The sequence below is a fragment of the Semicossyphus pulcher genome, unplaced genomic scaffold (genome assembly GCF_022749685.1).
Source record: "Semicossyphus pulcher isolate SPU_LCO1_2020_fin unplaced genomic scaffold, fSemPul1.0.p SCAF_9, whole genome shotgun sequence".
In the NCBI taxonomy this organism is placed as follows: domain Eukaryota; kingdom Metazoa; phylum Chordata; class Actinopteri; order Labriformes; family Labridae; genus Semicossyphus; species Semicossyphus pulcher.
This window is the reverse complement of record NW_027211770.1, coordinates 1,068,544-1,093,550: the sequence shown is the minus strand read 5'-3', so window position 1 is coordinate 1,093,550 and position 25,007 is coordinate 1,068,544. Positions and strand designations below refer to the sequence as shown.

The window sequence follows — 25,007 nt, the reverse complement described above, 5'->3', positions numbered from 1 at the left end:
TTAGAGCTAGAATTTTCCATATTTGGTTGAGAGGGTGGCGCTGAAGAGAAGCAAAGGGATGGCAAACTCCAAGTGATCAAAGCTAAAATATCTACACCCATGGCTAATTCATTGTGAATAAGCTAGTTTCCCAGAGTTTTTTTGTGGTGATGGCTGACAAAATGGTCTGTTACTGATCTGTTATCCTGAATATAAGTTGCTGCAGAGCAGTTGAATTGAGCAGCATAAGTTTCCATGGCATAAAGTGAAACGCTGTTGTAGCCATGAAAAGCCTTGGTTAAAGTCGACCTAAAGTTAACTCGCAAATCCCAAATTGTGCTTGGTAGTACAGACCATTGTCTTCCGCGGCTTTGGAGGGAGAAGATTTTGAGAAAGATACTCTGACAACTTCAGGTGACCACAGGTTTTTAACACATAGTCTACTTTACAAACTTAAAGCATGGAGTCTAGAGGACATTGGTATGACATTGGTATTGGACTGTCTCTTTGGGGTAACATATACTGCAGATGGCACTATACCTTGAAGTTTGGTGGTACAATGACTTTGCCAGCTGGTATCTGTAACACAATGGTCTCTCCCTCAAAAAGCCACAGGTCCCATTGGGAGTGGTTGGCCAGTAGGGACCAGGGTAGCAGCTCTACCAGCAGAGTGTTCAGGCCAGACTTCCAACAGGATAACTTGACCTGCATGGGGCTATCCCACTGGGCAAGGGGCTCCAGCACTGACCTGTTTGGAGGAAACATATTATTGTAGTACTCATATTGCAGATTGTACTACAGTGATCCATTGGTAGATGGACAGCATATGACGATATAGACACTGATTAATAAATCTTAACAACACTATGTTGTAATGACCAAACCCAGAGTCCTTTGATCTTTACAGTAAAATGATCCATACATGTTAAGGAGAAGTGGACCTTCTAGGAAGTAAACATGTAAACAGTGTTGATGCCTTGCACCAGGGACGGACTGGTACTAAAAAACAGCCCTGAACTCTAACCCAGCTCAGCCCAAAAAAATTGGTGCCATGGAAACGCAAGATTCGGCAGCAGCGTCGTTGCAATGCCTTAATCTTCATAGCTCATAGCCATAAGAGTATTTTAATGTTGCCTTGAAACCGACTATAGAGAGTATATTTGACTATTTGATCTGCTTTTTGAGTCGCTATGTAACTAAAAATCTGTTAATTGCTGATCTGAACATCAAAGTAGCAAAAATAAATTCATTTCTATTCATTTTATATGAAAAAAGCTCTCTAGGTATGATCAGTTATTTTTATCTGTTAACTTTTATTATGAATGAAATTAAATTCAGAGAGAGCAGGAGAGTCTTTCTGTCAGGAGGTGACACTTTATCCTTTAAGTCACATGAGTGGTGATGATAAACGAGCGACGGGTTTGATCAGCATAACGTGATTTCACCTGAAAGTTTTAGACTACTAAATAACTTCAATAGTTTATAAGACTCCATAAAAGTATTAGGGTTTACAAAATAATAATAATGATGATGATGATAATTCGCAATCATATTATCAATAGGCTAATTACAAAAACAAATAGTGAATAGCCTAAATAAAATCATCACCTGTGCAAATTAAAAAGGTGCGTATATGATTCTTAGCAGTACACGTGTTTGTTAAACAGGTAACAGGATACAGACAGAAAACACTGTTACTGTGTGTTTTATTAGAATTAATACAAAGCACATGTCTGCAGACACAAACAGCTGTTAAAGACGACTGACAGCTGATCCAGCGGTGATCAGCTGACGCGGTCATCGCAAACCGACGTCAGTCCGCCCCTGCCTTGCAAAACACTGCTCTATCCAGTTCTGCTCTGTGCTTGTTTGTCGTTGAGACCCCCGTGAAAAGGCTATGGGTACATGAACTGTACACACTTCACCCTAGACACATAATAAAACATAATAAAATAAAACACTTATGCTCAATCACTTAAATAAGGATGTAGGTAGTATCTGGTCTGCTCTTGTAATTGGGCTATGGACATGTTTTACACACTGCCAAATATAGAGTAGCATGCAGCCCTAAACAGGCATTTAATAGTGTCATATATAAGTAAACTGTTACAATATGCAGACAACTAACACACTGAATGTCATTGAGGCTAAGCTTATACTTACAAAGAAAGGGCCGGCAAACAAGTTATCCAATACAAACAGATATAGAGAACAGTTGACAAGGCATCTGGTAACTCACATGATGAGACACAGACAAAGGGAAACACACAACCATTTTACCACCAATCCACTGACACAGCAGTCATTTCACGGTAATCATGGTCTTGTGAGCCCTAAACATCGCAGAGTGAGAGAAAAGAGCCAAACAAACAGTTCTCTCAGACTTACTCAGAAGTTCAAAGCCATCAAAGACTACCCAGTAACCCCCCCGACCATGGCCGCCTCGACTGTTCTCAGCCCACCAACCTGCCATTTCAAACTTCACTCACCCAAAAACTGTGCATTGGTAAAATGGACAAAAACACTGTCCACTGTCTTCTTTACTATTTACTGTTGTTTGTATGTGTGTGGTTTAATAGTTACGTTGACCACATACAGGTAATTGAAAGCCTGCACGCACACAAACACACACACACACACACAAACACACACACACACACACACACACACACACACACACACACACACACACACACACACACACACACACACACACACACACACACATACACAGCCTCCAGCTAGAGCTTACCCCAACCATTACAAGATGTTTGTGTAATTCTTGCAGAGGCTCCTCTTTTTTCCACTTTTAACTTCCTCTGCACCTTTTTACACACTCACTACCTAGGAGTTAAGGTGGTTTTGTTTCTAAAATATGGCAGGACATCTTATACCTCTTTTCAAACAGCAAACTGTATCGCTGTCATCACCTTTAAAGAAAAACATACAAATTAAAGTATGATTTTCCCCCTGCTTTTCAAGTTATGGGTGTGTTTAAGGATATAAATCAGTTCAATTAATCCTCTAATGACACTTGTTTCTTTTAATATGTTTTCCTTTAAGCTCCTGGACATAAAGTAGCAGCTGGGTTTCTCCATGATTTGACACGTGCTTCGGACCTGGCCCTTTGTCTTACAGAGAGGAGAGACGCCTGACTAACAGAGAAACCAGACACCAAATCAAAAAGCAGCCATTCACTGAGACACAGTGTGTATGACATCAAAAGGTGAGCGATGTGTATGGGGATGTGTGCAATTACCACAATGTCATGTTTGTGTGTACACATGTGCTGGGCAACATTCTGTGTGTGTTTGCATATGTAAAGAGGACAGAGAAACCCAGGCAACCACAGGCAGACATATGGCTCATATGTCCAGCAGATCCTCTGTGCGTCTTTGTTGCTCAGAGCCAGTTGGAGAACATGTGGCTTCGTCTTTTATTGCTGCTATCAAGATGTGATTGCTTTGTGACAAGAGATGATTCCCAGAGTGACATTTGTGGACAGATTCACATGTGTGTCCTGCCTGATGTTATATGTAAACAAGTGCATAGGCAACATATACAGATACATACAATATATACAGTATACACACTGTGCACTCTACAAAGCTGTGCCAATTTTTAACTTAAATCAAGGCCCTGTGACTTGTGTGAGAAACTGGGACAGTGGCAGAGTGACATCCTAAATCTCTGGTCTGTGGGGACAGCAGCAGGATTCCCAGCTTATGTCTAAAGCACGGCTCTGAATCAAATTTACAGTTAACTGTTTTATTATGTGAGTCAGCAATAAAGAGAAGCCTCACTCATTAAAGGGCTGTCTTGCACAATGTTGTGTTTTGAGGAGGAATGCTGTATGAGGCCTACTATTAGAAAAAAATTAACTTATGCTACGAAATCCACACAGCCATATCTAATGTTGGGCACAGAAGGGTTATAAAAAGATAGACATATTACAAAAGGATCATGAGATGCTATTAGGGGCTGACAGCCTTGCACTCATTATGTTTTAAGTGTGAATCTGGTGCAACTTGCATTATGTGTGATTATTTCTCTACCCTGCCCTGCTTCACCTTGTTTATCTCACCTAGGTGCGTGTAAGTGCAGACAGAATCCTCAAGATCAAGGAGGATCAAGAATAATCACGAAAGTAAGAGCAAAAAGGTTGAGCATACTTTTAATCACTCCATTTCTAACTGCCTTGAAAAATTGCTTCACACTATTTTAACTTGCCTTAGTGAGAAAGACACAAACACAACTCACTAAACAGGCAACAACTTATCTGGAGTAGCTACCTTTCAGAATCTTTGGTGACGTAGGGCCATGATGGTCCAGTGGAGCTCTTTGAACCATAGAAATCAGCCAGGATGTGTTCAAAGTTGTCCTCATTTCCAGTCTTGTTCACAATCTGTTTGATTAGGCTGGTAGAGATTGGTACAGCACAGTGGGAAGCATCTTCATCCTCCCTAAAAGATGGAGAACAAACATAAAATCATTATAGATTTGTCTTAGGAGACTTACGTACCTACATTTATCTATGTGAGAAAATGCAGATTATATTCTCAAATATATGCTATCTTTACACAAAAGTCTGTGGGTCCAGGTAGCAGCTGATTTTACTTATCTTGATGACCTTCTCCTCTGTGGTGGATGGCGTGGTAAGAGAGTGCTTGAAATTAAAACTTACATACTCATAAAGGCAGGGTCATAAAGGCACATGGTTGTAAACCATAGCTGTATATTTTGGAAGCAAGTCTGGCTATGTAGAATTTGTAGTGAAACATTTCAAGCATTTTTAATTTCCTTTCATAAAAAGACATCTCTTGACTGCAGCAGACTATTCCCATTGTTCAGCTTGGAACTATTTAAGTGACCTCCAGCTAAACTCTGCTTTAGTCTTAATCTTGAAGACAGTTGAATCTGCTTTTTTCTAAATTGTTTTCCTGACTTGCAGACTTGTCTTACAAACACTTATCCACAAAGACCATAGAAAAGCTAAACAACAGTAAATAATCCTATTGGATACCTCAGATCCAGACACTGGTCAATTATGGCTTTGCTGCGAGAAGAAAAATACTTAATATAAACACTTAAGGCCTCTTTTCTATTGCTGGGCAGCATCCAGTTCTACTTGGATAGGGCAAAGCAGCCCACTTACCCCAGGGCAGTAGTTTATAAATAGAGCTCATTGTGCTATAAAAGGAACACAGGGGTTATGATTATGGATCTGGGGGAAGACAGAGGAAAGGACAAGGTGTTGACAGGAAGCTTTTCATCCAGAGCAGTTCCCGAGGGGGAGACTGGAAGAGGCTTCTGATTCTAACCCTCAGCTTTCTAATGTGGTGGCAAATATGAGCAGAGCAGGACATAAGGGTTCTGGTTAAGACTTGTCTGCGTCTCATGTGTCACAGACCGCAGCTCTGCTCTCTACCTCGTCCATTAGAGCCCACAACAATGTGTAATTACAGGAAGAAAAGACGAGCTGTTGACCAGCGAAAATTCAAGATTGGATCTGTCCTACAGCTTTTGGGCTGGTGGGCCTCTGTGTGTGTGTGTGTTTTGTACAGGTATATTTGTGTGAAGGTGCGTTTACTGTTTTTGGTTATAAGTGTGTGTCTGTTTGTGTTGATGGAGAGGGATGAGAGATGGATTGAGTTAGAGGGACAAGGGAGTGGGTAATATAAGTTTGTGTGGTAAGAGGCAGTTTAGGCAAGGGACTGTAAACACAAGGAGCATTGTGGTTGCAATACAGAAAGACAAGACACTTAGTTGTTTTGGAGCTTGCTTTTTGTGCACATGAAAAGAATTTATCTACAATAACGGGACCAAATGTGTTCCCAGTCACTGTATGGCCACTGTGGTTCCTTTATGGTAGCTGAAATCAAAACAAACTTTGTGACCAGATATCTAAACACACAACGGTCACAGTAAAAAATTCTCTGAGGGGGAGTCAATTACACTCAATGTTTATTCTGTTTATTCAGATCCCCACTGGCTGCTACGAAGGGGTGATTTTCTTTTTGGATTCATAAAAAACAACATTGATTGCACAGATGTACAAATAACAAATACAGTAGGAACAACAATAATACACCATGTGCTGCAGGCTATTTCCCCTGGGGCCACCCATACTGAAACATAAACACCCATGTTGTTGAAAGAGACTTTGTACTCAAGCATCTGCCATGCATCCATGTGATGTGACACGAGAGGCACCATAGAGTTGTTGTTAGACTACACAACCTACACCTGACTTACACATACACAACAACTAAACATTTTGACAATCTATTCAGCTTAGTGGAGCCTAGTGAGATAAACAGTTTAAAGATCTCTCTCTTACAAGAGGATAAGGAGAATATTAGAAAGCATGAGCACCGACAAACTGGGACAGAATAACAGGCATAGTAGTGATGTATGTGACAGACTCTGCCCATGATGAAGTGGTGACTATCACACTTACACTGGCACATAGCTAACCAAGACAAGGACAGACACAGACCACCCACAGACATGAGAACAGTAATCATCCACCAACACATGCATGTGTAGCCTACATACACACATACAATCCTCTCAGAACAGAGAGACAAATACTGAGACCAAATAGAGCCAAAAACCTGTTCCCTAAGGCGCGTATCTAAATGGGTGAAATTATGGTTTAATCTGACATCTCAGCTGCTGCCAAACTGGCGTTCGGTTCCCCCTGAAATGCCTGGATTGCCTTGGATCCTGTCTTCATCTTGGCTCACAGAAATAAGAATGTGGTGTTAGAGAGTCTTAAGTAAGTGTCTCTCCATCTTTGCTAAACTGTGGCATAAAAAAACATTATAAAACACCAGGTTAAGATTCTGTCCTTTGCAGCAGTGTGAGCTGGTTGCTGATGACATGATATGATACTTGACTGAATTAACTAAAATAATCAGTGAATTTGTCCTGCTGATTGGCAACCATCCTGGTAATGTATAAATAGCAATAAAAAAACAGTCAGAGATGAAGGGGCAGATGACTGTCTGCCTCAGTCATAAGGTTAAGTTAATTGAATATTTTATTAATAATAGAAGAGTTAAAACTTTTACATTTTGGATAATATTATATACTAAATGGTCTCAATGTACCTGGCCTGGAAAGTGAGGTGGTGGGTGAGATCGGCCTCGGTGTTTAACAGGGGCTCCTGGTGGCCCTGTCCAAGTATCAGCTGGCTCTCTCTCAGTCCTAGACTCCTCTTCTCTATGTGGATGATTACTGGATCTGGCAAATGGCTCCTCATGACAAACAGTGGACTGAAAACCACCTGATAAGAGAATTCATACAAATTAATAATTAGTGAGACATACTGAAAAAGCTATCTGTTTTGAAAGTAGCAAAGAAATCTGGCTGAATATGATGATGAATACGATGAATTATTCAGCTGCCCTAAACTTTAAGAGGGCTGTGTTCTCATTTTGGACGAATCAATGAATTCCAGCCTAAATATTCAGCAAATGCAACAACAGTAAAGGTACACCAAAAACACTGAACAAAAAAACAAACCAGGTTCGTCTGTGAACAATTTAATTATACCAAAGAAAATACATCCGCTGTGTTTATTATGCATATGGGTATGTAATGTTTAAAAAAAAATTAATAAATATAGTTCATCCATTACCTGGAAGGAGTAGGAGAAATATATGCATAGAGTATAAACTATCTAAAAAGATTGGTGTCAAGATAAAAAGCTGTCTGTGTAAGTGTGTGTGACAGGATACTCACCAATCTCTGCTGCATGTGAGAGTCTGGTTCAATTGTGATAAGGGTACACCATACATATAGCAAAGAACCACTGGAACAAGGCAACTGAAAAGGAACAAACTGGCTGTTAAACTGGACATTGTAATGATGCTTTACATGACAAAAAAATGTCATATCATTCCATTATTGCAAAAGGTTAATAAGAAGAAGATGTATCAAGGACGCTCAAGGGCAACTTGTTTGTGTGTGTGGTTGGAATATAAAATTAGATATGATTACTCCAGTGCATTTGCTGCCTCTCACTCACTGACAGAATGTTTATTGCTTCCATCAGTAACACATTATCATGTTTGTACTAAAAACGTTTTTTTTCTAAGCTTCTTCTAACAGTTACAAGTAAAGTCTCCCTTAAGCCCTGCAACAGAATATCATGGTTGAGGCGACTGACGACTGTAAGTGCCAGATAATGAGCCACTAAAGGCAGTTAAATCTTTGCAAGATTTAAAGGCTGAGAATTTGCCCACCGAAGGCTGAGCACTCTGTATGTGTCACTGGTGTTTGTCGTCATTTACTCCTCACTCCTCATTAAAGCCTCTGAGTGCCAATGCACATTACAAGCGGTCTCGTTTATGACAGACAGGGGACTTCATTTACTGGTGGGGACAGCATAGCAGAACATAGAGACAGAGCGAACATTGACTTATTATGGTGGGCCTTGCAAAATATCTTTGATGGGATGAGGGAGTGAAACTTTGGTAAACAGATACTCTAAATGCCTGATCCACCAAAAACACTCACCACTGGGATAAGGTCAGGATGACCACCTGTACCTTGCCAAAAAAAGGCCTACGTAAAAAGAAGATGTTGAAAATAAGATGGGAGGAGAATGGTGAGATGTGAGGAAGAGGAGTAACTTGAGATTGATTACCGAAACAGATAATCAGGAGACAGATGAGAAAAGAGACAGAAAGTTAGAGGCTGGAACAGGTGAACAAACTGTATGCCAGAGGATGAAGCAAATAAAGGAAAGGAGTTAACAACTACAAGATAGATTAGAGAGCTGTCAGTGGGTGAGAGTAAAAGAAAGGGAGGACTCTTGACAGTGAAGTTACAGGATACAGACAGAGATACAGAGATCTAAGGACCCAGCTACTATTCCAGGCAGCTATCTTATTCTGAGCCAACCCTCAATGTGTGTTATAAATGGCTGATCAGAAGAAGAGATAAAAGCGGAGGTTGGAGTGGAATAACAGATGTTAAGATCCACACACAGAAGCTGTAGTAGGGCTAGCTGTTAACAGCATGGGGCTTATAACGGAAGAAAGCAAGAAGAAATATACAGAACAAGAGCAAAAACAGCAGAGATGGAGTTTAGGGAGTAATTGGCACTAATCCAGTGGTGTGAAAGTGCCTTCAAAGCCTCTCTGTGTGCCCACATATCAGCTAGTGTTTCCTGTCTACGGTTAAGTTTGTTTTAAGAGAGCATAAACTGTATTTTCTGCCTCTCAACATGGTCTGGATTTGGGGTTTGAGGGTCTTTGTAAGCCTATCTGAGGGGAAGATCTCAATCTGTTCTCTAACTGTGAGTAGCAGGGTGAAAGCTCTGCCACTCTGGCCACCCAGGGGGAAGAATCCGGCCACAGTTGGTGGTCCAGTCACCAGCTCAGAACATGTGTGTGATGATGGAGAGCTACTCGGAAGTAGTGGTGTGTGCGTATATCTGTGTTTGTCTGTCTCTCGCTTGAATTTGGACATTTTCATTCATAATGGAGTTACTGCAGTATGTACTTTTTCATCTGCCTAGATTTGAGACCCATATCAAACATCAAGATCTTTAAGAATTACATGTTAACTACTGTAGCCTTTAACACTACAAAGCTTCCATACGGGAAATCAGGGTCTCTGTCCAAGTAAATACCATACCTGAACAACAGAGCGGCTGCTGCGCTGGTCCCTTCTTTCAAGCTGAACATCCTGAGACCAGTCCTCATCTCCTTGGGCCCTCACACACAGCTCTGTCATCTCGGCATCCTCCAGCACATAAGATGGCAACTTGGCCCCTGCCTCCAGGCAATCACAGTGTTCTCTTACCACCGTCTGACTGTCAGACCCCACATAGTGCTGCACCACCCGCAGCTCAATGTCTTGAGTCAGGTAGCTGCACATCACCTGCCGCCCACAGATTATTACCTGAAGAAGGTGAAAGAGGAGAAATGCCAGTCAGAAACAAAATTGTTTATATCATGTACTGTGGGAGGGAATAGACCCAAAGTCTTGAACACAGAAATGCCTTTGATCTTTGCTATATGTGCACAATGTTTCAGAGCCTGTATGACTTCAGGTGAACATGCTGATTCCTTTAGCAATACTACAGAATGTGTGTTGTGGAAGAAACAAGTTTGTCTCAGGTTTTCTTGTATATTTAAATCTAAAAGAACCCCGCCTGGTTATAAAATGGAGACTAATTACATAATTTAAGTGGTGACAGGGAAAGACACCATCAAACATTAACTGCTGAAGACAGTGGTGCTAAGGAATGCATCACACCTGAAGCAGTATAAATAGCTGCCCTTCTGCTGTCTATGTTTTTATGAAAGAGTTGCAAGTGAACCTTTATGCTTGCACCCACACATCTTAATGTGCACGCACACACGCACACACGCACGCACGCATGCACCCAAGTCCCAGCCACCAGGAAGTGCTCATCTGGAGATGACACATTCAAATGTGGTCAGAAATCCACCAGTCCCTTTCGGTGAGATTGGGTTCATGTCTTTTCATGCACAAAGTGTGTTCTGCAGATTGCTACACTGAAAGTGATGTTGCAGGGAAACATTTTGGAATAATGAGGTAAATCTCTTCATCATACCTTTAAATCTATTCCCAGACACACACTGACGTTAGTAACTAGGTGTAATGTGCACACACTGACCCTGACGGCACATCTTCGTCTTTCCTCTTTTCTGTGAGGATTTGTTGCTTTTTTTCTTTATGAAAATCACTGTTAACGCTGATGATTAAGAATAATTAACCGTTTCAATTGTCTTGAGAATTTTTTTCTATTGCAAGACAAAAAACACAACACGAACACAACAACACAGGAAATACCATTACGATGAGTACAGGCCGGTTAATAGAGCAGCCTTTCTAACAAAGCAACGTGACTGAACGTGTGTTGTGTTGGTATGAAGTTGGTGTGTGCGTGTGGGTAGAGTAGTCGAGAGGGAGAGGACAACAGAATGTGGCATTTTGAGGATAAACCCCTCACCCAAAAAAAAGAAAGACAAAAAAAAACACATGAGGTATGCCAGTGCAGGCAGGAGCCAACTTTTTCTGAAGTGGCAGCCTCTGTCCCACTCTGAGGCTTTGCGTTGTGAATTGGATGTGACCAACACTCATACCCTATCATTGGATTCAATGGGAACAAGATGTAAGCAAAGTCTGAGACAGACAGAGGAAGGAATGTGAGAAGCTGAGTCTGTTTTGTCTGAAGGACGAGAATGAGACATGTGCGACACTTGACACTGTTTACAAAACAAAGTGTCACCACTATAATCTGTTGGCATCGCAGCTTTTTCAGGAATAACTTTGTCTTGTTTTTGTGGAAAAATTCAAGCATGATCTACCAACAGTCTTGGTGTAAAAAGGCAAACATGGCTGGTTTAGGATTTGGTTCATGCTGGTTTATGACTCCTGGGATCTTTCTTGTGGATAGATGGTGGACAATGTGTTTTTTAGATGGCACATATACGGTGGCCGGCAAGGGCAAACGTGCTGCAACAGCCAAAACGATTTCGATTAGAAGAAACGAGCTGCAAGTTCAGAAACGATGTAAATTCAAAAACACAAGCAAAAGTCCAAAACAAATTCAACGACGGAAACGCGCTGCAAATGAAAAAACCTGCTGTAAAAAGCCAACACAAATACATTAACATCAAAAACATTTTATCCTGCCTTGACAGTTTTGGATTACATCAATACATCGATTTCCCAACCTACTCCAAAGGTCATACTCTGGATTGAATCTGTTGCTCTGGTCTCACCCCCCTCAACTGCACCTCCGACGAACTCCATATAACAGACCACTTCCTCCTCACATTCAACGCTGCACTCTGCCTATCTGCAATCAAATCTCCACGTCTCATCTCATTCAGGAATCTGAAGGACATCAACGTTGACACTCTCTGCTCCAAAATTGACAATATCTCAATCCCGGGCCAGCTCTCCAACCCTGATGATCTCACAGCACTTTACAACAATGGTCTACACAGAATCCTCAACTCTCTTGCCCCTCTGAAAACCCGTTCAGTCTCCTTCTCATCCACTGCCCCCTGGTACACCCCTGAACTCCGGTCATTGAAAGCACAAGGTCGCCAACTTGAACGGCTCTACAAAAAAACTGGTCTCACCATTCACAAAGACATTTACAAGGCTCATATTCTTCTCTACAAGGACTCCATTGCTCACCGTAAATCTGATTATTACTCCGGTCTCATCCTCTCCAATGAAGGAAACACCAAATCACTATTCTCACTGTTCAAAAGAATCCTCCAGCCTCCCCACTCCTTACCCCCCCACTTCTACTCAACTGACACCTGTAATTCCCTGATGTTATTTTTCAATGACAAAATCAACAACATCCACCAGCGCCTCTGTTCCCACCTACCTTCTCCTGCACCTGAACCCCTCCTGTACAGTCAGTCTCTTTCCTGTTTTCAACTCCCCGATGCCTCTGAAATCTCCGACCTCATCCTCAAGAGGAGCGTCTAACATTAGAAAGTCTGAGAAGTAATAAATTCACTGTCCCGTCTTCCTCTCTCTCCCGTTAATAATAAACCTGTCACACCGAGCGCCCCCTACAGGCCTGGAGCACTTCCGTTGTGATGGCTGTATTTGCAGCGTTTTTCTTTTGCATGTGTTTTCTGGGTTTGTGTGTTTTTGACTTTGCATCGTTTCTATATTTGCAGCGCGTTTGATGTTAATGTATTTGTTTTGGCTTTTTACAGCAGGTTTTTCTTTTGCAGCGCGTTTCCGATCTTTGATATTTGTTTTGGACTTTTGCATGTGTTTTTTGATATACATTGTTTCTGAACTTGCAGCTCGTTTCTTCTAATCGAAATCGTTTGGGCTGTTGCAGTGCATTTGCCCTTGCCAGCCACGGTACACATAGCACATAGGCTTTTCTAGTGCCAGAAAACACAATACAAAAACACAATTCAGTCTGTTCTTAGCCGAGCAACAAGTACACTGAAAAAAAATATAAACACTTTTGTTTTTGCTCCCATTTTTCATGAGCTGAACTCAAAAATCTAAGACTTTTTCTATGTACACAAAAGGCCTATTTCTCTCAAATATTGTTCACAAATGTGTTTAAATCTGTGTTCGTGAGCACTTCTCCTTTGACGAGATAATCCATCCACCTCACAGGTGTGGCATATCAAGGTGCTGATTAGACAGCATGATTATTGCACAGGTGTGCCTTAGGCTGGCCACTCTCAATGTGCAGTTTTATCACACAGCACAATGCCACAGATGTCGCAAGTTTTGAGGGAGCGTGCAATTGGCATGCTGACTGCAGGAATGTCCACCAGAGCTGTTGCCCATGAATTGAATGTTCATTTCTCTACCATAAGCCGTCTCCAAAGGCGTTTCAGAGAATTTGGCAGTACATCCAACCGGCCTCACAACCACAGACCACGTGTAACCACACCAGCCCAGGACCTCCACATCCAGCATCTTCACCTCCAAGATCGTCTGAGACCAGCCACCCAGACAGCTGCTGCAACAATCAGTTTGCATAACCAAAGAATTTCTGCACAAACTGTCAGAAACCGTCTCAGGGAAGCTCATCTGCATGCTCGTCGTCCTCATCGGGGTCTCCACCTGACTGCAGTTTGTTGTCGTAACCGACTTGAGTGTGCAAATGCTCGCATTCGATGGCGTATGGCACTTTGGAGAGGTGTTTCTCTTCACGGATGAATCCCGGTTTTCACTGTACAGGGCAGATGGCAGACATCGTGTATGGCGTCGTGTGGGTGAGCGGTTTGCTGATGTCAACGTTGTGAATCGAGTGGCCCATGGTGGCGGTGGGGTTATGGTATGGGCAGCAGTTTTTATGGACAACAAACACAGGTGCATTTTATTGATAGCATTTTGAATGCATAGAGATACCGTGATGAGATCCTGAGGCCCATTGTTGTGCCATTCATCCACGACCATCACCTCATGTTGCAGCATGATAATGCACGGCCCTATGTTGCAAGGATCTGTACCTGGAAGCTGAAAACATCCCAGTTCTTGCATGGCCAGCATACTCATCGGACATGTCACACATTGAGCATGTTTGGGATGCTCTGGATCGGCGTATACGACAGTGTGTTCCAGTTCCTGCCAATATCCAGCAGCTTGGCACAGCCATTGAATAAGAGTGGACCAACACTCCACAGGCCACAATCAACAACCTGATCAACTCTATGCGAAGGAGATGTGTTGCACTGCGTGAGGCAAATGGTGGTCACACCAGATACTGACTGGTTTTCTGACCCCCCCAGACCCCCCAATACAGTAAAACTGCACATTTTAGAGTGGCCTTTTATTGTGGCCAGCCTAAGGCACACCTGTGCAATAATCATGCTGCCTAATCAGCATCTTGATATGCCACACCTGTGAGGTGGATGGATTATCTCAGCAAAGGAGAAGTGCTCACTAACACAGATTAAGACAAATGTGTGAACAATATTTGAGAGAAATAGGCCTTTTGTGGACATAGAAAAAGTCTTAGATCTTTGAGTTCAGCTCATGAAAAATGGGAGCAAAAACAAAAGTGTTGCGTTTATATTTTTGTTCAGTGTACATCATAGCATACAAATGAAACAAAGCTGGATAAATAAAAAGTGCTCATCCTTTAATGAGAGCTGGGAAAACGGCCAGGCTTCCAGATTGACATAAAACGGAGGCCAACAGCCATAGTGCAGCAAACAAGTTCCATATCAGCTTTGTGTAGTTTGGAACAACTTTTAAAAGATTAGCAGGAAGATATTCTGAAGGTTTGCTATATTCTTGGTTTATTGAAATTAATTGGAAGATCTAAATCCTTTAAATTATTTGCATCACAAGTCTTCATTGTCAGTTAAAAAGTGTTGCCAGTACATTATAGTTCTTGCATTGCATTTTCTCAACATGAAATCTATATTTTGGTTATCCTCTCCATTGTTTTGCTTACAATTGTTTAAAATAACTACAAAGTTCTTGTCACAGTTATCATTAACCTTGATTAACCTTGATGTTGCGATAGAGAATTGGAAGCTCTACTGCATGTAAGCATGCAGAATGATGGTGGTCGGAAAATACTACACATTAAAAATCGATGACAACAAGACAAGGTCAAAACCTAGTGTGTGGCTGACCGCATCAGGTCAAGGAACGCTTTTGTGGGCAATGTGTTACAAGGACTGTCCTTAAGAGGCCGATGACAACGTGTTTGAAAGCAGGTGTGCGCTGCGGATGTAGGTGAGGACAGCGGACGAGCAGCCCCGCCTACTCCCCGAACAAAGTATCCAACTTTCTCTCTCTCTAGGGCTCTGAAAGTACCATCACTCACTCAGTCATTCAATCAGTCAGTCAGTCAGTTACTCAGTCACGTACACACCCATGTGTAGGGCTGATCCCGGCGGTCAGCCAAGAAAAGCAAACTCCATCCATTGATAAAGATAGTATGAAGTTAAAAGCTGCAGAGGAAGGCAGTATATAGAAATTTTGTTAAGATCTTTTTGTTCTTAAAACAGGAAATGTAATACTTAAGAGTATATTTATTTAGGCATCTATATAATGTAGCACAATTACATTGAATTGGTGAAGAATCATGCAAATGATGTTAACACAAATTTCTTTCCTTGAGGCTTCCATTTTCAGACTTTTGTGTGTGCGCATATTTTGAGTGAATGAAACACAGTAAAAAATGACTGTACCTGTTTCTGGACACCATTGAGCTGCACCACCTTGATGATGAGGGAGGCGGTACGTCCTTTGTACTGAATTGTCCTTAGCAGAGTTCCTACATTGTCCACGCTGAAGGCCTCTGACCATCGCCAATTTCCCCATCCCTCAATGCAGATGTGCAGCAGCTGCAGTATGGGACAGGGCAGGACACACACAGACAACAGAGACAGAAGACAGACATCAGAGGTTAGTCTTTTTGCCCTTTATTTATCCTCAAGCAAAAAGCAAGTAAACAACAAGATTCTTTGTTTAGAAGATTTTGGTGGTGGAGGGAGACAACAAAGTTCCTGTTTACTGGTTCTGAAAAGGCCTGCTGCTGTTGAAATTAGGAAATGAAGGTCACACACAATAAACTGGCTGGTGGAAAACAGCTGATGTGAGGCTCCTTATGGTTGCATGTGTGTTAGCGCATGTGTCTACTTGTGTGGTTGGATGTTGGGGGCTCCGTTGTCCACACGTCTAAATAAAAGGCAGATAGTTTGCCTCTCAAACGTTTCAGCCTCTTTTCTATCACTTCAATGTGGACCACATCCATGTGTGTGGCTGGGTTGAAACACACAGACTTAGGAGGAAAGAAATAAACAGACATACCATCCTTTGACATGCTAACAACTTTACAATGGTGACAGTTTTTCGACTGACAATGTTTCACAAAATTCCTTTTATATGGCCATAACATGGCAGCAGTGCTATAAAATATGTAAATAGGCATGTTTCCCAGGACAACTATATCTGTATCTGCAGACAGATGTGTGTTTTGGATACTTTCTCCGTTACACAATATCTCAGTGTACAAAACACTGACTTACAGAGAAAGATCTAAAGCCTTCTCCCTGACTAAACTCTCTGTCAACTCTGCTGCCAACCCAACTTTCAACTTTTACAGAAAACATTAGAAAGAAATATAATTGATCTTAATAAGAGAGTCTAGAAAGACAAGGAAACAAGGGGATTGGGGGAAGCACGGGTTCCATACTCTCCCAGAGGAGCTCTGACCAGATTGGAACCCTGAAAGGGGCTTTTACGTAAGGCTGTGGCTTCAATGTGCCGAACGTTTAGCCAATCTGTTTAAAGGAAAACAAATTACTTCTAAGGTCAAAGGGCATGGGGGACCCTGGTCAAGCCCTTCTATGTTTTCCTCAACTGTAGTCTTTTCTCTCTGTTTGAAGGCAGATTTCTTTACAACAACATTCTTAATCAAAGCCTGAAGTCACTCTTTTTAAGAGCATCCCTTTTCCCTGTCAGCTAAGTGGAAATGACATAATTTCTCTGTTCTTCTGCTCACTGGACTTGCTTACAGGAAAAATGGCACAGTGTTGTAAACTGCCAGGAGGCAAAGTAGGCAAAGGAAATTTTCTGCAGAACTGGTCCTATACTCTCCCTTTAAATTACCCATCAGTGGATGAGACAGAAACCATTTCATTTGTTTTCGACAAAACTTCCTAGTATGAGCCTCTGTTTTTAAGATCATGAGCTGTACTGCATTGGTGTTAATAATGATCTAAATCTTGTGGTGGTTAACCCACTCTGCTGTGCCTCAGCACCATCTGTTAGGACCGATTTGTATTTTCAGCACTTTTCTGTCTCCTTTAACCCGTCTTTTCCTTCCTCTCTTGTTATTCACTTTATCACGCCTGTGGCTCAACTTGACCTTTATGCGAGAAGTCATAATAATGTCTCCTCTCAAACTTCAAACAGCTCTGACTCAAGCAGTGGAAGAAAAAAAACAGACTGACACAGATGAACTGGACACGTAAGACAACAAGAATGAAAAATAAGAACCTGCTTGGCCTCCTTGTGACTTATCTAACTGTTGTGACACTGAGAAAACCCAGGCAGCCGCATGTGTTGGTTTTATGCACATAGATTAAGCCACTTTCAACATTCAATTGAATAGAGAACTTCACAAATAGAGATGTATTTGTAGGAGAAAGAAAATTAAACTACATTTTTGCGGTTAACACTGTCCCTCACTTTTATTCTATGTCAAAACAGTATCCTTATGCCGAGTTAGTGGTTGATTTAATCATTCCTTTTGTCCATACTGCCCTTGAAGGGATCCTTCTGAAAATAATGTTAATGTACATGATCAATCAATCAATCAATCAATCAAATTTTATTTGTATAGCGCCAAATCATAACCAGAGTTATCTCGAGACACTCTACAGAAAGAGCAGGTCTAGACCGACTCTTTGTTAAGTTATTTAAAGAGAGGCCCAACATGAATCACCATGAGTAGCGCTTAGCAATATTCGGCACATTGGCAGAAAAACTTCCTTTTAACAGGCAGAAACCTCGAGCAGAACCAGACTCATGTTGAACAGCCATCTGCCTCGACTGGATGGGCCGAAAATGGGATAGAAGGAGATGCAGGTTAGAGACAGGCAAAGAGAGCAACAACAACATATGTTCTTGTTACCACAACAACATATGTCCTTGTTACATGAACAACAACAGACACATACTTATGATTACAATGCCAATAATAGTGGTAGACTAGGGTGAAGATTGGCTGAATAAATAAATAAATAAATTAGCGAGAGAAGCAGAGTAATGATAAAAGCTGAGGTAATAGTAATTGTAACAGTTGAAGTCAACAGGTCTACTATTAGCATTAGCAGCAACAATAATGATACTATGGGGAAGGCTGATGTTAGTAGTTGTTGCAGTCGAGCAGGTCCACAGCAGCAGGTGGTCTGCAGCAACGATCCCCAGGAACCTTCAAGACAAGGGAGCACAAGAACTCCTGGAAAGATATGTGGTTAGTAATGTTAATGGGACCAGAAGATACAGAGTTAATGAGCTGCATTAATATGACAGAGAGAGAGAGAGAGAGAGAGAGAGACAGAGAAACACAGAGAGGGAGAGAGAGAGAGATGATGGGGAAAGTCAAAAGTTATTGCTCTGAGCAAAAATGTGGCTGAAAAAAAGCTAATAATATATTTCAGCCATTGGAGTTAGACAAATGAAAAGGGTGTTTCCAAAAATATTGTCATTTTAGCTTTGTGTTACTGACCTGTCCATGGAAGCACAAAAAGGGAATTTCATACTAAAAACACTACACTTAAGTGAAGCTGCCTCAGTAGTGGAATAATTTACTAACAAATTATAACCAACAAACATTTCAATGAGTATGTAGACATGTTACTATTGTTAATGTATTATTTTGTACAGGATGTAATATTGAGTAACCTGTAGGTTAACCATGACGGCTGAAAATTAAAACTAATCATTGCACTCTTCTGGAAACATAAACACAGTATGAGGCAAATGCTTCATTCAGTTTTTCATTTTGATTGTGTTTCCCCCAGACATGTTAAGAAACCATAATCACATTTGCTTTCTAATTTAAAGATCTCTGACCTCAAGATCAAAATGATGAAATACCCCCACGGCCTTACATGACAATAAAGCCCAAAACTGGCAGCATGCCTCAGTGAAGAACAAACCTGGACTGAAATAAGTGGAAAACATATGTAGTAAATTTAAAAGAGTAACTTATTTTGCTCCAGAGTTAAAAAATAATAATAATTACCTGTAAAATCTACAACAGAAAAATTGCTTAACTTACTTTGCTACTTTGTTGAGATTAACTGCATTTTGCGAGATTTCCAAACAATTCTTTAAAAGCACTAACTGGCACTATGTTAAAGATTTATTATTCAAAACCAACTACCAGTTTTTATGCTGTTATGGACTTATGTGTCTGAAATAAGGAAATAAAGTCAATGAGAACCAACATCTGCTATATTATAGAGACTGTGGTTATGGCTGGCTCATGGGACACCTTGTTAGCCGCACTTTACTTTGCTCCTAGTTTGGGACCAAAGGGAATTCTAACAATGATTAAATAGATGTAACTGCGAAAAGATTTTCTTTATTGTTACTGCTATGTTCTGTTCTGTATAATGCCTTTGCTGATAGTAAGAATAATTTCACAAGGGCTGTATCACAGTGTTGCTTTTTTCAATAACAACAAATCTGGCAAAAGCCCTGACATTAAAAAACAAGCATTCATTCTTTCCATGCAACTTGAGCAATGGTGTTTGCATGTCCATATGAGGTTTAAGTCAAGCATATTTTCCGCTAATTAATATAATCCAACTACAATTATTCATCACATTTTTTTTTTCATTTTTTAAAATTTTTTTAGAGACGAGCAGACTACAAGTTCATGACACGCCTTCTAGTTTGACAGCACATGCCAGTTCTGAGGTTTACTGCTTAACCTGAATCAACTTCATTCTTCTTTGGTCTGATGTCAGCAGTCAGACTGCGGGGCCACATTATCACAGGGATTAGTTGATGTGTAGTGGTCAAACATGGCAATGATGAAAGATTGTTATGGTTTGTATATTACTATTTTACCACTGCATTAACCAACTTTTCAATTCCAATATTCTTAAATAAGTTAGAGCATGCAGCTATTGTTGAATGTTGAGCACACAATGACGACTTGACATGTTTTCAAATCAGCCTGCTGAAATTGTGACGTGCCTAAACGTAACAAAGAACACCTGTCTACTAAATGAAATACCAGAGGTTCAGAATGATGAAATTCACATGGATCATGTTGGGACCTTCAAGGTCTTATCTGAAGATCAGTACCACATGAACTTTTTGAGACCCCATCACCCAGATTTCCCAGTTGCTATGGAAACTAAATACAGAATCCAAACATGGGACTGACACATTCGGGTATGGTGTTAACTTCTGAGAATCACGTAAGTTATATTCAGTGAGTCAATCAACCAACCAAATGTTGGTTGGTCATGTTGTACAATGTCATCTCTGCGTCCTGGACCAGAGAAAATTATTTGCAAGAGAGTTTCCTGTTGACGACTGTTAGATATCAGTCAGTCAGACTTCCTAATAGTCACTACCTTATTCAGATGGCAAACACTCAAGTGTCTGGTTTGATGATGCCGATGCCAGGACAAACAAAGTCACAGGATGAAAGAAACAAAGAAAGCTGGATGAAAAAAAATCACATTCTTTCTCTTGTTTAAAAACACACAGACACACAGACACACAGACACACACACACACACACAGACACACACAGCAAATGCCCTTCAACCCCTGTCCTTTTGCAGACAGAACAAGTCACCCCTGCCACTGTAACCACTATCCGTCTATTGTCTTTCAGGAATGTGCTTGGGTGCACATAACACAAATTAAGAGTCTGTCCGCAGCTTCGATGTCATCAGTGTTCCTGGATGCTGCAAAGACGGGCTGAAAAAGCCACAGTGGTTGTTGGTCGTCTATCTATTACTACCATTCCTTCATTCCTTTTCACTCAGAGAATAAAAGGGGATTGAGACTGAGACATGGAAAAGCGATATAAACAATACCAGTAGCTTTGCAGACTAGTTTCCATAACAGAGACGCTGCAGCAAGTCTTTGATGTTTGATTACCAATCAATTCTAACCAAACATCTAGGCTTAAAACAAACTATTTGAAGCTTAAAGTTTTTCAAAATTTCAAAATTATGTAACTTTATTGTCATATGTCAAAGGTTTAAATATGTCTGCCAAGCCTCCTGACAGCCAATCTTATTTAATGCCATCTTGGCATTGATGAGAAGAGAAAGATGTGGAACAGAGGCCTGTCTTGTTCACAGAAATAACTTTAGGACCAGGGAGCCACCTAACAAATTAGAAACAGGTTTATACCCAGACAACAAAACAAAATAATATGCAGTACTTTGTTCTCTAGGAAGGATGCGTATGGAAAGGAAGAAAAGGGAGGACAAAGTTGAACAACAGTGAAAGAAAAAAAACCCCTAAATGAGTTAAAGAGAGAACAAAGAGACACAACAGCATCCTTGCCAGGGTAGTGAGGGCTAACCCATGTAACATGAGGGAATTATGGTGGCTTTAACAGCTGTCTGCAATGCTTCTCTCCTCCTTGGCTCTATTTCTCTGTCAAAGAAGTAAGGCAGTGTAACATCAAAGCCCAGATTTGCAAGTCTAAAAAGCGGTTTCTGGAAGAAGGTACAGAGAGAAGGCATTGTGTGGGACATTAAGAGGTTTAGGCTTGACTAACACTGTTCCATAGTTCTCCCTCTGGTTTCTAGCAAAGCATCTTAGACATGCAGGGCCTCAAGGGTTCCAGGGGGCGCAGTCACAGCAAGTGTTTGCACCAAATGAATGGAGCTAACAAAAGAAATACTGTATGAGAGGAGAGAGGTTTGTAAACCGCATGGTGGGGATATGAAAAAGTCAGTGGTCTAAGACCCTTGAAAGGACAGAGACCATGTCTCAGTCTAAGAAAACAAGAAATCAAAAACTTGCCCTGGGCTTTGGTAGAAATATAACACAGAGCGACTATTGTAACATGCTGCACACATACACTGTCCTGCAAACATAAAGTGTGTATACAGATTAAGGAATTCATAGTTTCAACCAGGGCATGACTTGTATCCACCAAAACATGCATCCTTTCTTCTTGCTTGCTCAAGGTCACATGACATTGTAGCCTATTCTAGCTCACACTAGAGAAACATCAGAAATATATCAGTCCACTGGATAGCTAACACATACTGAACATAAACACATTTGTTTTGACAAACACAAATAAAAAAACAATAAATGTACATACAAGTGAACAAAAATGGTTTGTTCATGATGAGAAGAAGAAGATGAGAGGCACAAGGAGAACTCAGTCACTGTACCATGGCCACAACTAGAGTGGCACCAAACTACCAGCAACTGTAGACTGACTGCAGTCTAACCCAGACAACGTTAACGCAATCCATGTCTCCAGTGGTTTGACAATGCAACGCATAGTGCACTGTAACACTTCACTACAGAGAGGATTGGTTTACTACAATGAAACCACAAGCCTTCCTGCTAGAGCACAAATGCAGCATGGGTTAACCATATACAGCTACCACTAACCACACAGTGGTCGATGTGTAATGAAACTGAGGCCCAGGAAAATGTAGAAAACCTTTCACCACAATACATTCATACACAAAAAAAATGTTTCTCCTGATTTCAACTCAGGTTCCGGTAAGACGTGTATTAGAATCTAACACTGGTTCTGCCAAGCTGACACACGTTGACTGCAGAAAAATAACTTTTGTTTTGCCTAAAATGGAGGACAGAACTATTTTTTGTGAGTGCCAGAGTTTTGTTGTTTGTTTTGATCTCCCCATCGAAGCACGTTGTAAACTTTTCAAGATTTGGATCCGTGCAAGCTGCTTCTTTTCGCATGATTGGCTGATGTGTAGGATAAGAAAAAAGTTCCTGTTAGATATACAGTTTTAAATCTAACAGGTTTTGCTTTTAAAGCAAATGTACAGTATATGGCAAGAGGCCTTTTTGGCTCAAAGGATCTCATGTGACATGAAGCCAAGCATTGAGGTGCCTGTTGTACCGAACCCAGGACTGCACCACTGGGACACTCTGATCCTTTATCATCCCTCAAAACAGCACCCCGATGTGCTTCTGAAAACTTGTTGAAGCCAAACAGATGCTGTATGGACCCAGCCTGACTTGAGGGGGGTCACAACACTGATTAATGGTCTGCACAGTGAACAGTCTGTCTGAAAATGTTGTCAAAATTTTCCCTTGACAAATACATATAGCCCTGTTTGAATCTGAGCTCTGGGTTTAGCGTCATCTGGGTTTTTTCTTAATGCTTAATTAATGCAAAATTATGCCTCCCCCCACACACACACACTTTATACACTAACACAAAAAAAAGGAAAATGTCAACAAATGTTTAAAACATTATGAGGTTTAATCCAAACCAGCTATGTTGAAACAAATGATGGGCCACAGTAAAAGACCTCACTCTGTAAATGACATCACAGTAAAACACAAGTTGTTAAAATTGTTTAAGTCTGGGATCTCAACAGAATTAATGTACTGTCACAATGTAGCCTTTGGTCATGAAACATACCAACACTTTTTTTTTATGTGGAAAAAAACAACCAGAAACAGTTCTGAAGTAGGGTTGCAACCTGTGGTTTAAGACCCTTTGTTATATATTCATGGCTAAGGATTTGATGTGGAGGATGAAAACATATTTTTTAAACTGCTAACACATTTGCATGTCTAAAAAGATGCTCATAGAAAAACAAATATGTGATTCTAGCAGCAGAGCTCGAATCAACATGATTATTAAATGAATGTCATCCAGTCAGTGGGAGAGCTTCCTCTCAGACACACTACACAAAGAATTAAATTACTTAAATATATATTTACACATAGAGCCATGACAGAACTTATTTGATATGCAACATGTTATCAAAAAAAATCTCATGGCATGACAGTAGGAGTGAGAAAACAAACTCAAACTGTAGGTTGCGTTGTGAGGGATCAACAGGAATTAACTAATTAACAGAGATGAAAAGAAACAGCAGGTGGTGAAAGCAGGAATCACTTATCTCACTGTATTTCTAATTGAAATCTCTGTGGCAGCTGGGGTACAATGCAGCGTCATGTATTGTTTTTAAACGGTTGGATGAGGACAAAATGTTGGGTAGCAGTAATTTTATCCAAAAGGCAACAGGATGAGAGGGGAACTTCAACCATATCCAGTCGCCTTTTGGATTTCACTTTGAATACATTGTTGAAACATTTTCTTTGTCTTTGCAATATAAGGCAAACATGAAGTTCAGAACGTCTTGTTGATCTCTAGTTCAATAGTTGAGTTGTTCTTCCTCTGACCATTGAGGTTACCAGGTTAGAAACAATTCAGGAGAAAAAAAGCTTTCACATTCTCTTTCACACTGTACACAGCAAAATCAATATGAATGTCAATTTCCCAGGAATGTGCCAAAGAAAACACCAATATATTGGGGTATAAGGATGATCAATTCTTGGAAAAGAGGTTCAATTTTGATAAGTTTAAGTTTCTGTCTTAAAAGCCTGTACAAGAAATGAACAATTCAATTAATACATACTTTGATCTCTTCAGTATTATACAGTGTATGTCTTTATCAGTGACTTCTTAATCATTGAATGCCTTCTTTGTAATCCTTCTGCCAAACTTGATATCAAACATTTGCTTCAATAAAGGCTTATAATACCTCTGTCATTTTCCTTATTTTTTCGTATAATTCATTTGTTATAGTTGTATCCTCTGGCTGTGACTAAGAGGGAAAAAGTCCCCCTGACTCATCACTGACTGTTACAACATAACCTGGACCAGGAATATGAATCCAGCATAGGCGAAGAAGGCTGCTAGCTCGCCTACCGATGACTTATGTGTTTTATGACCATGTCCTACCGAGAGGCCATGATGGTAATGACCTTCTCTCTCAGCTGACTCACACACAATTTGTATA

General features: G+C 40.7%; 1 protein-coding gene across 2 annotated transcripts in view; it reads right to left on the bottom strand.

The window, feature by feature from the left end:
• LOC138583631 (intermembrane lipid transfer protein VPS13B-like) overlaps positions 1–25,007 on the bottom strand; it is a 320,195-nt gene that overhangs the window by 17,712 nt on the left and 277,476 nt on the right. For both annotated transcript variants that reach the window (XM_069655550.1, XM_069655551.1), the window contains exons 47-52: positions 15,675–15,830; positions 9,631–9,897; positions 7,729–7,812; positions 7,095–7,270; positions 4,272–4,442; positions 520–727 (exon numbers count right to left, since the gene is read on the bottom strand). In XM_069655550.1, the coding sequence (XP_069511651.1) occupies positions 520–727; positions 4,272–4,442; positions 7,095–7,270; positions 7,729–7,812; positions 9,631–9,897; positions 15,675–15,830 (1,062 nt within the window). The remainder of the gene's footprint in view (positions 1–519; positions 728–4,271; positions 4,443–7,094; positions 7,271–7,728; positions 7,813–9,630; positions 9,898–15,674; positions 15,831–25,007) is intronic.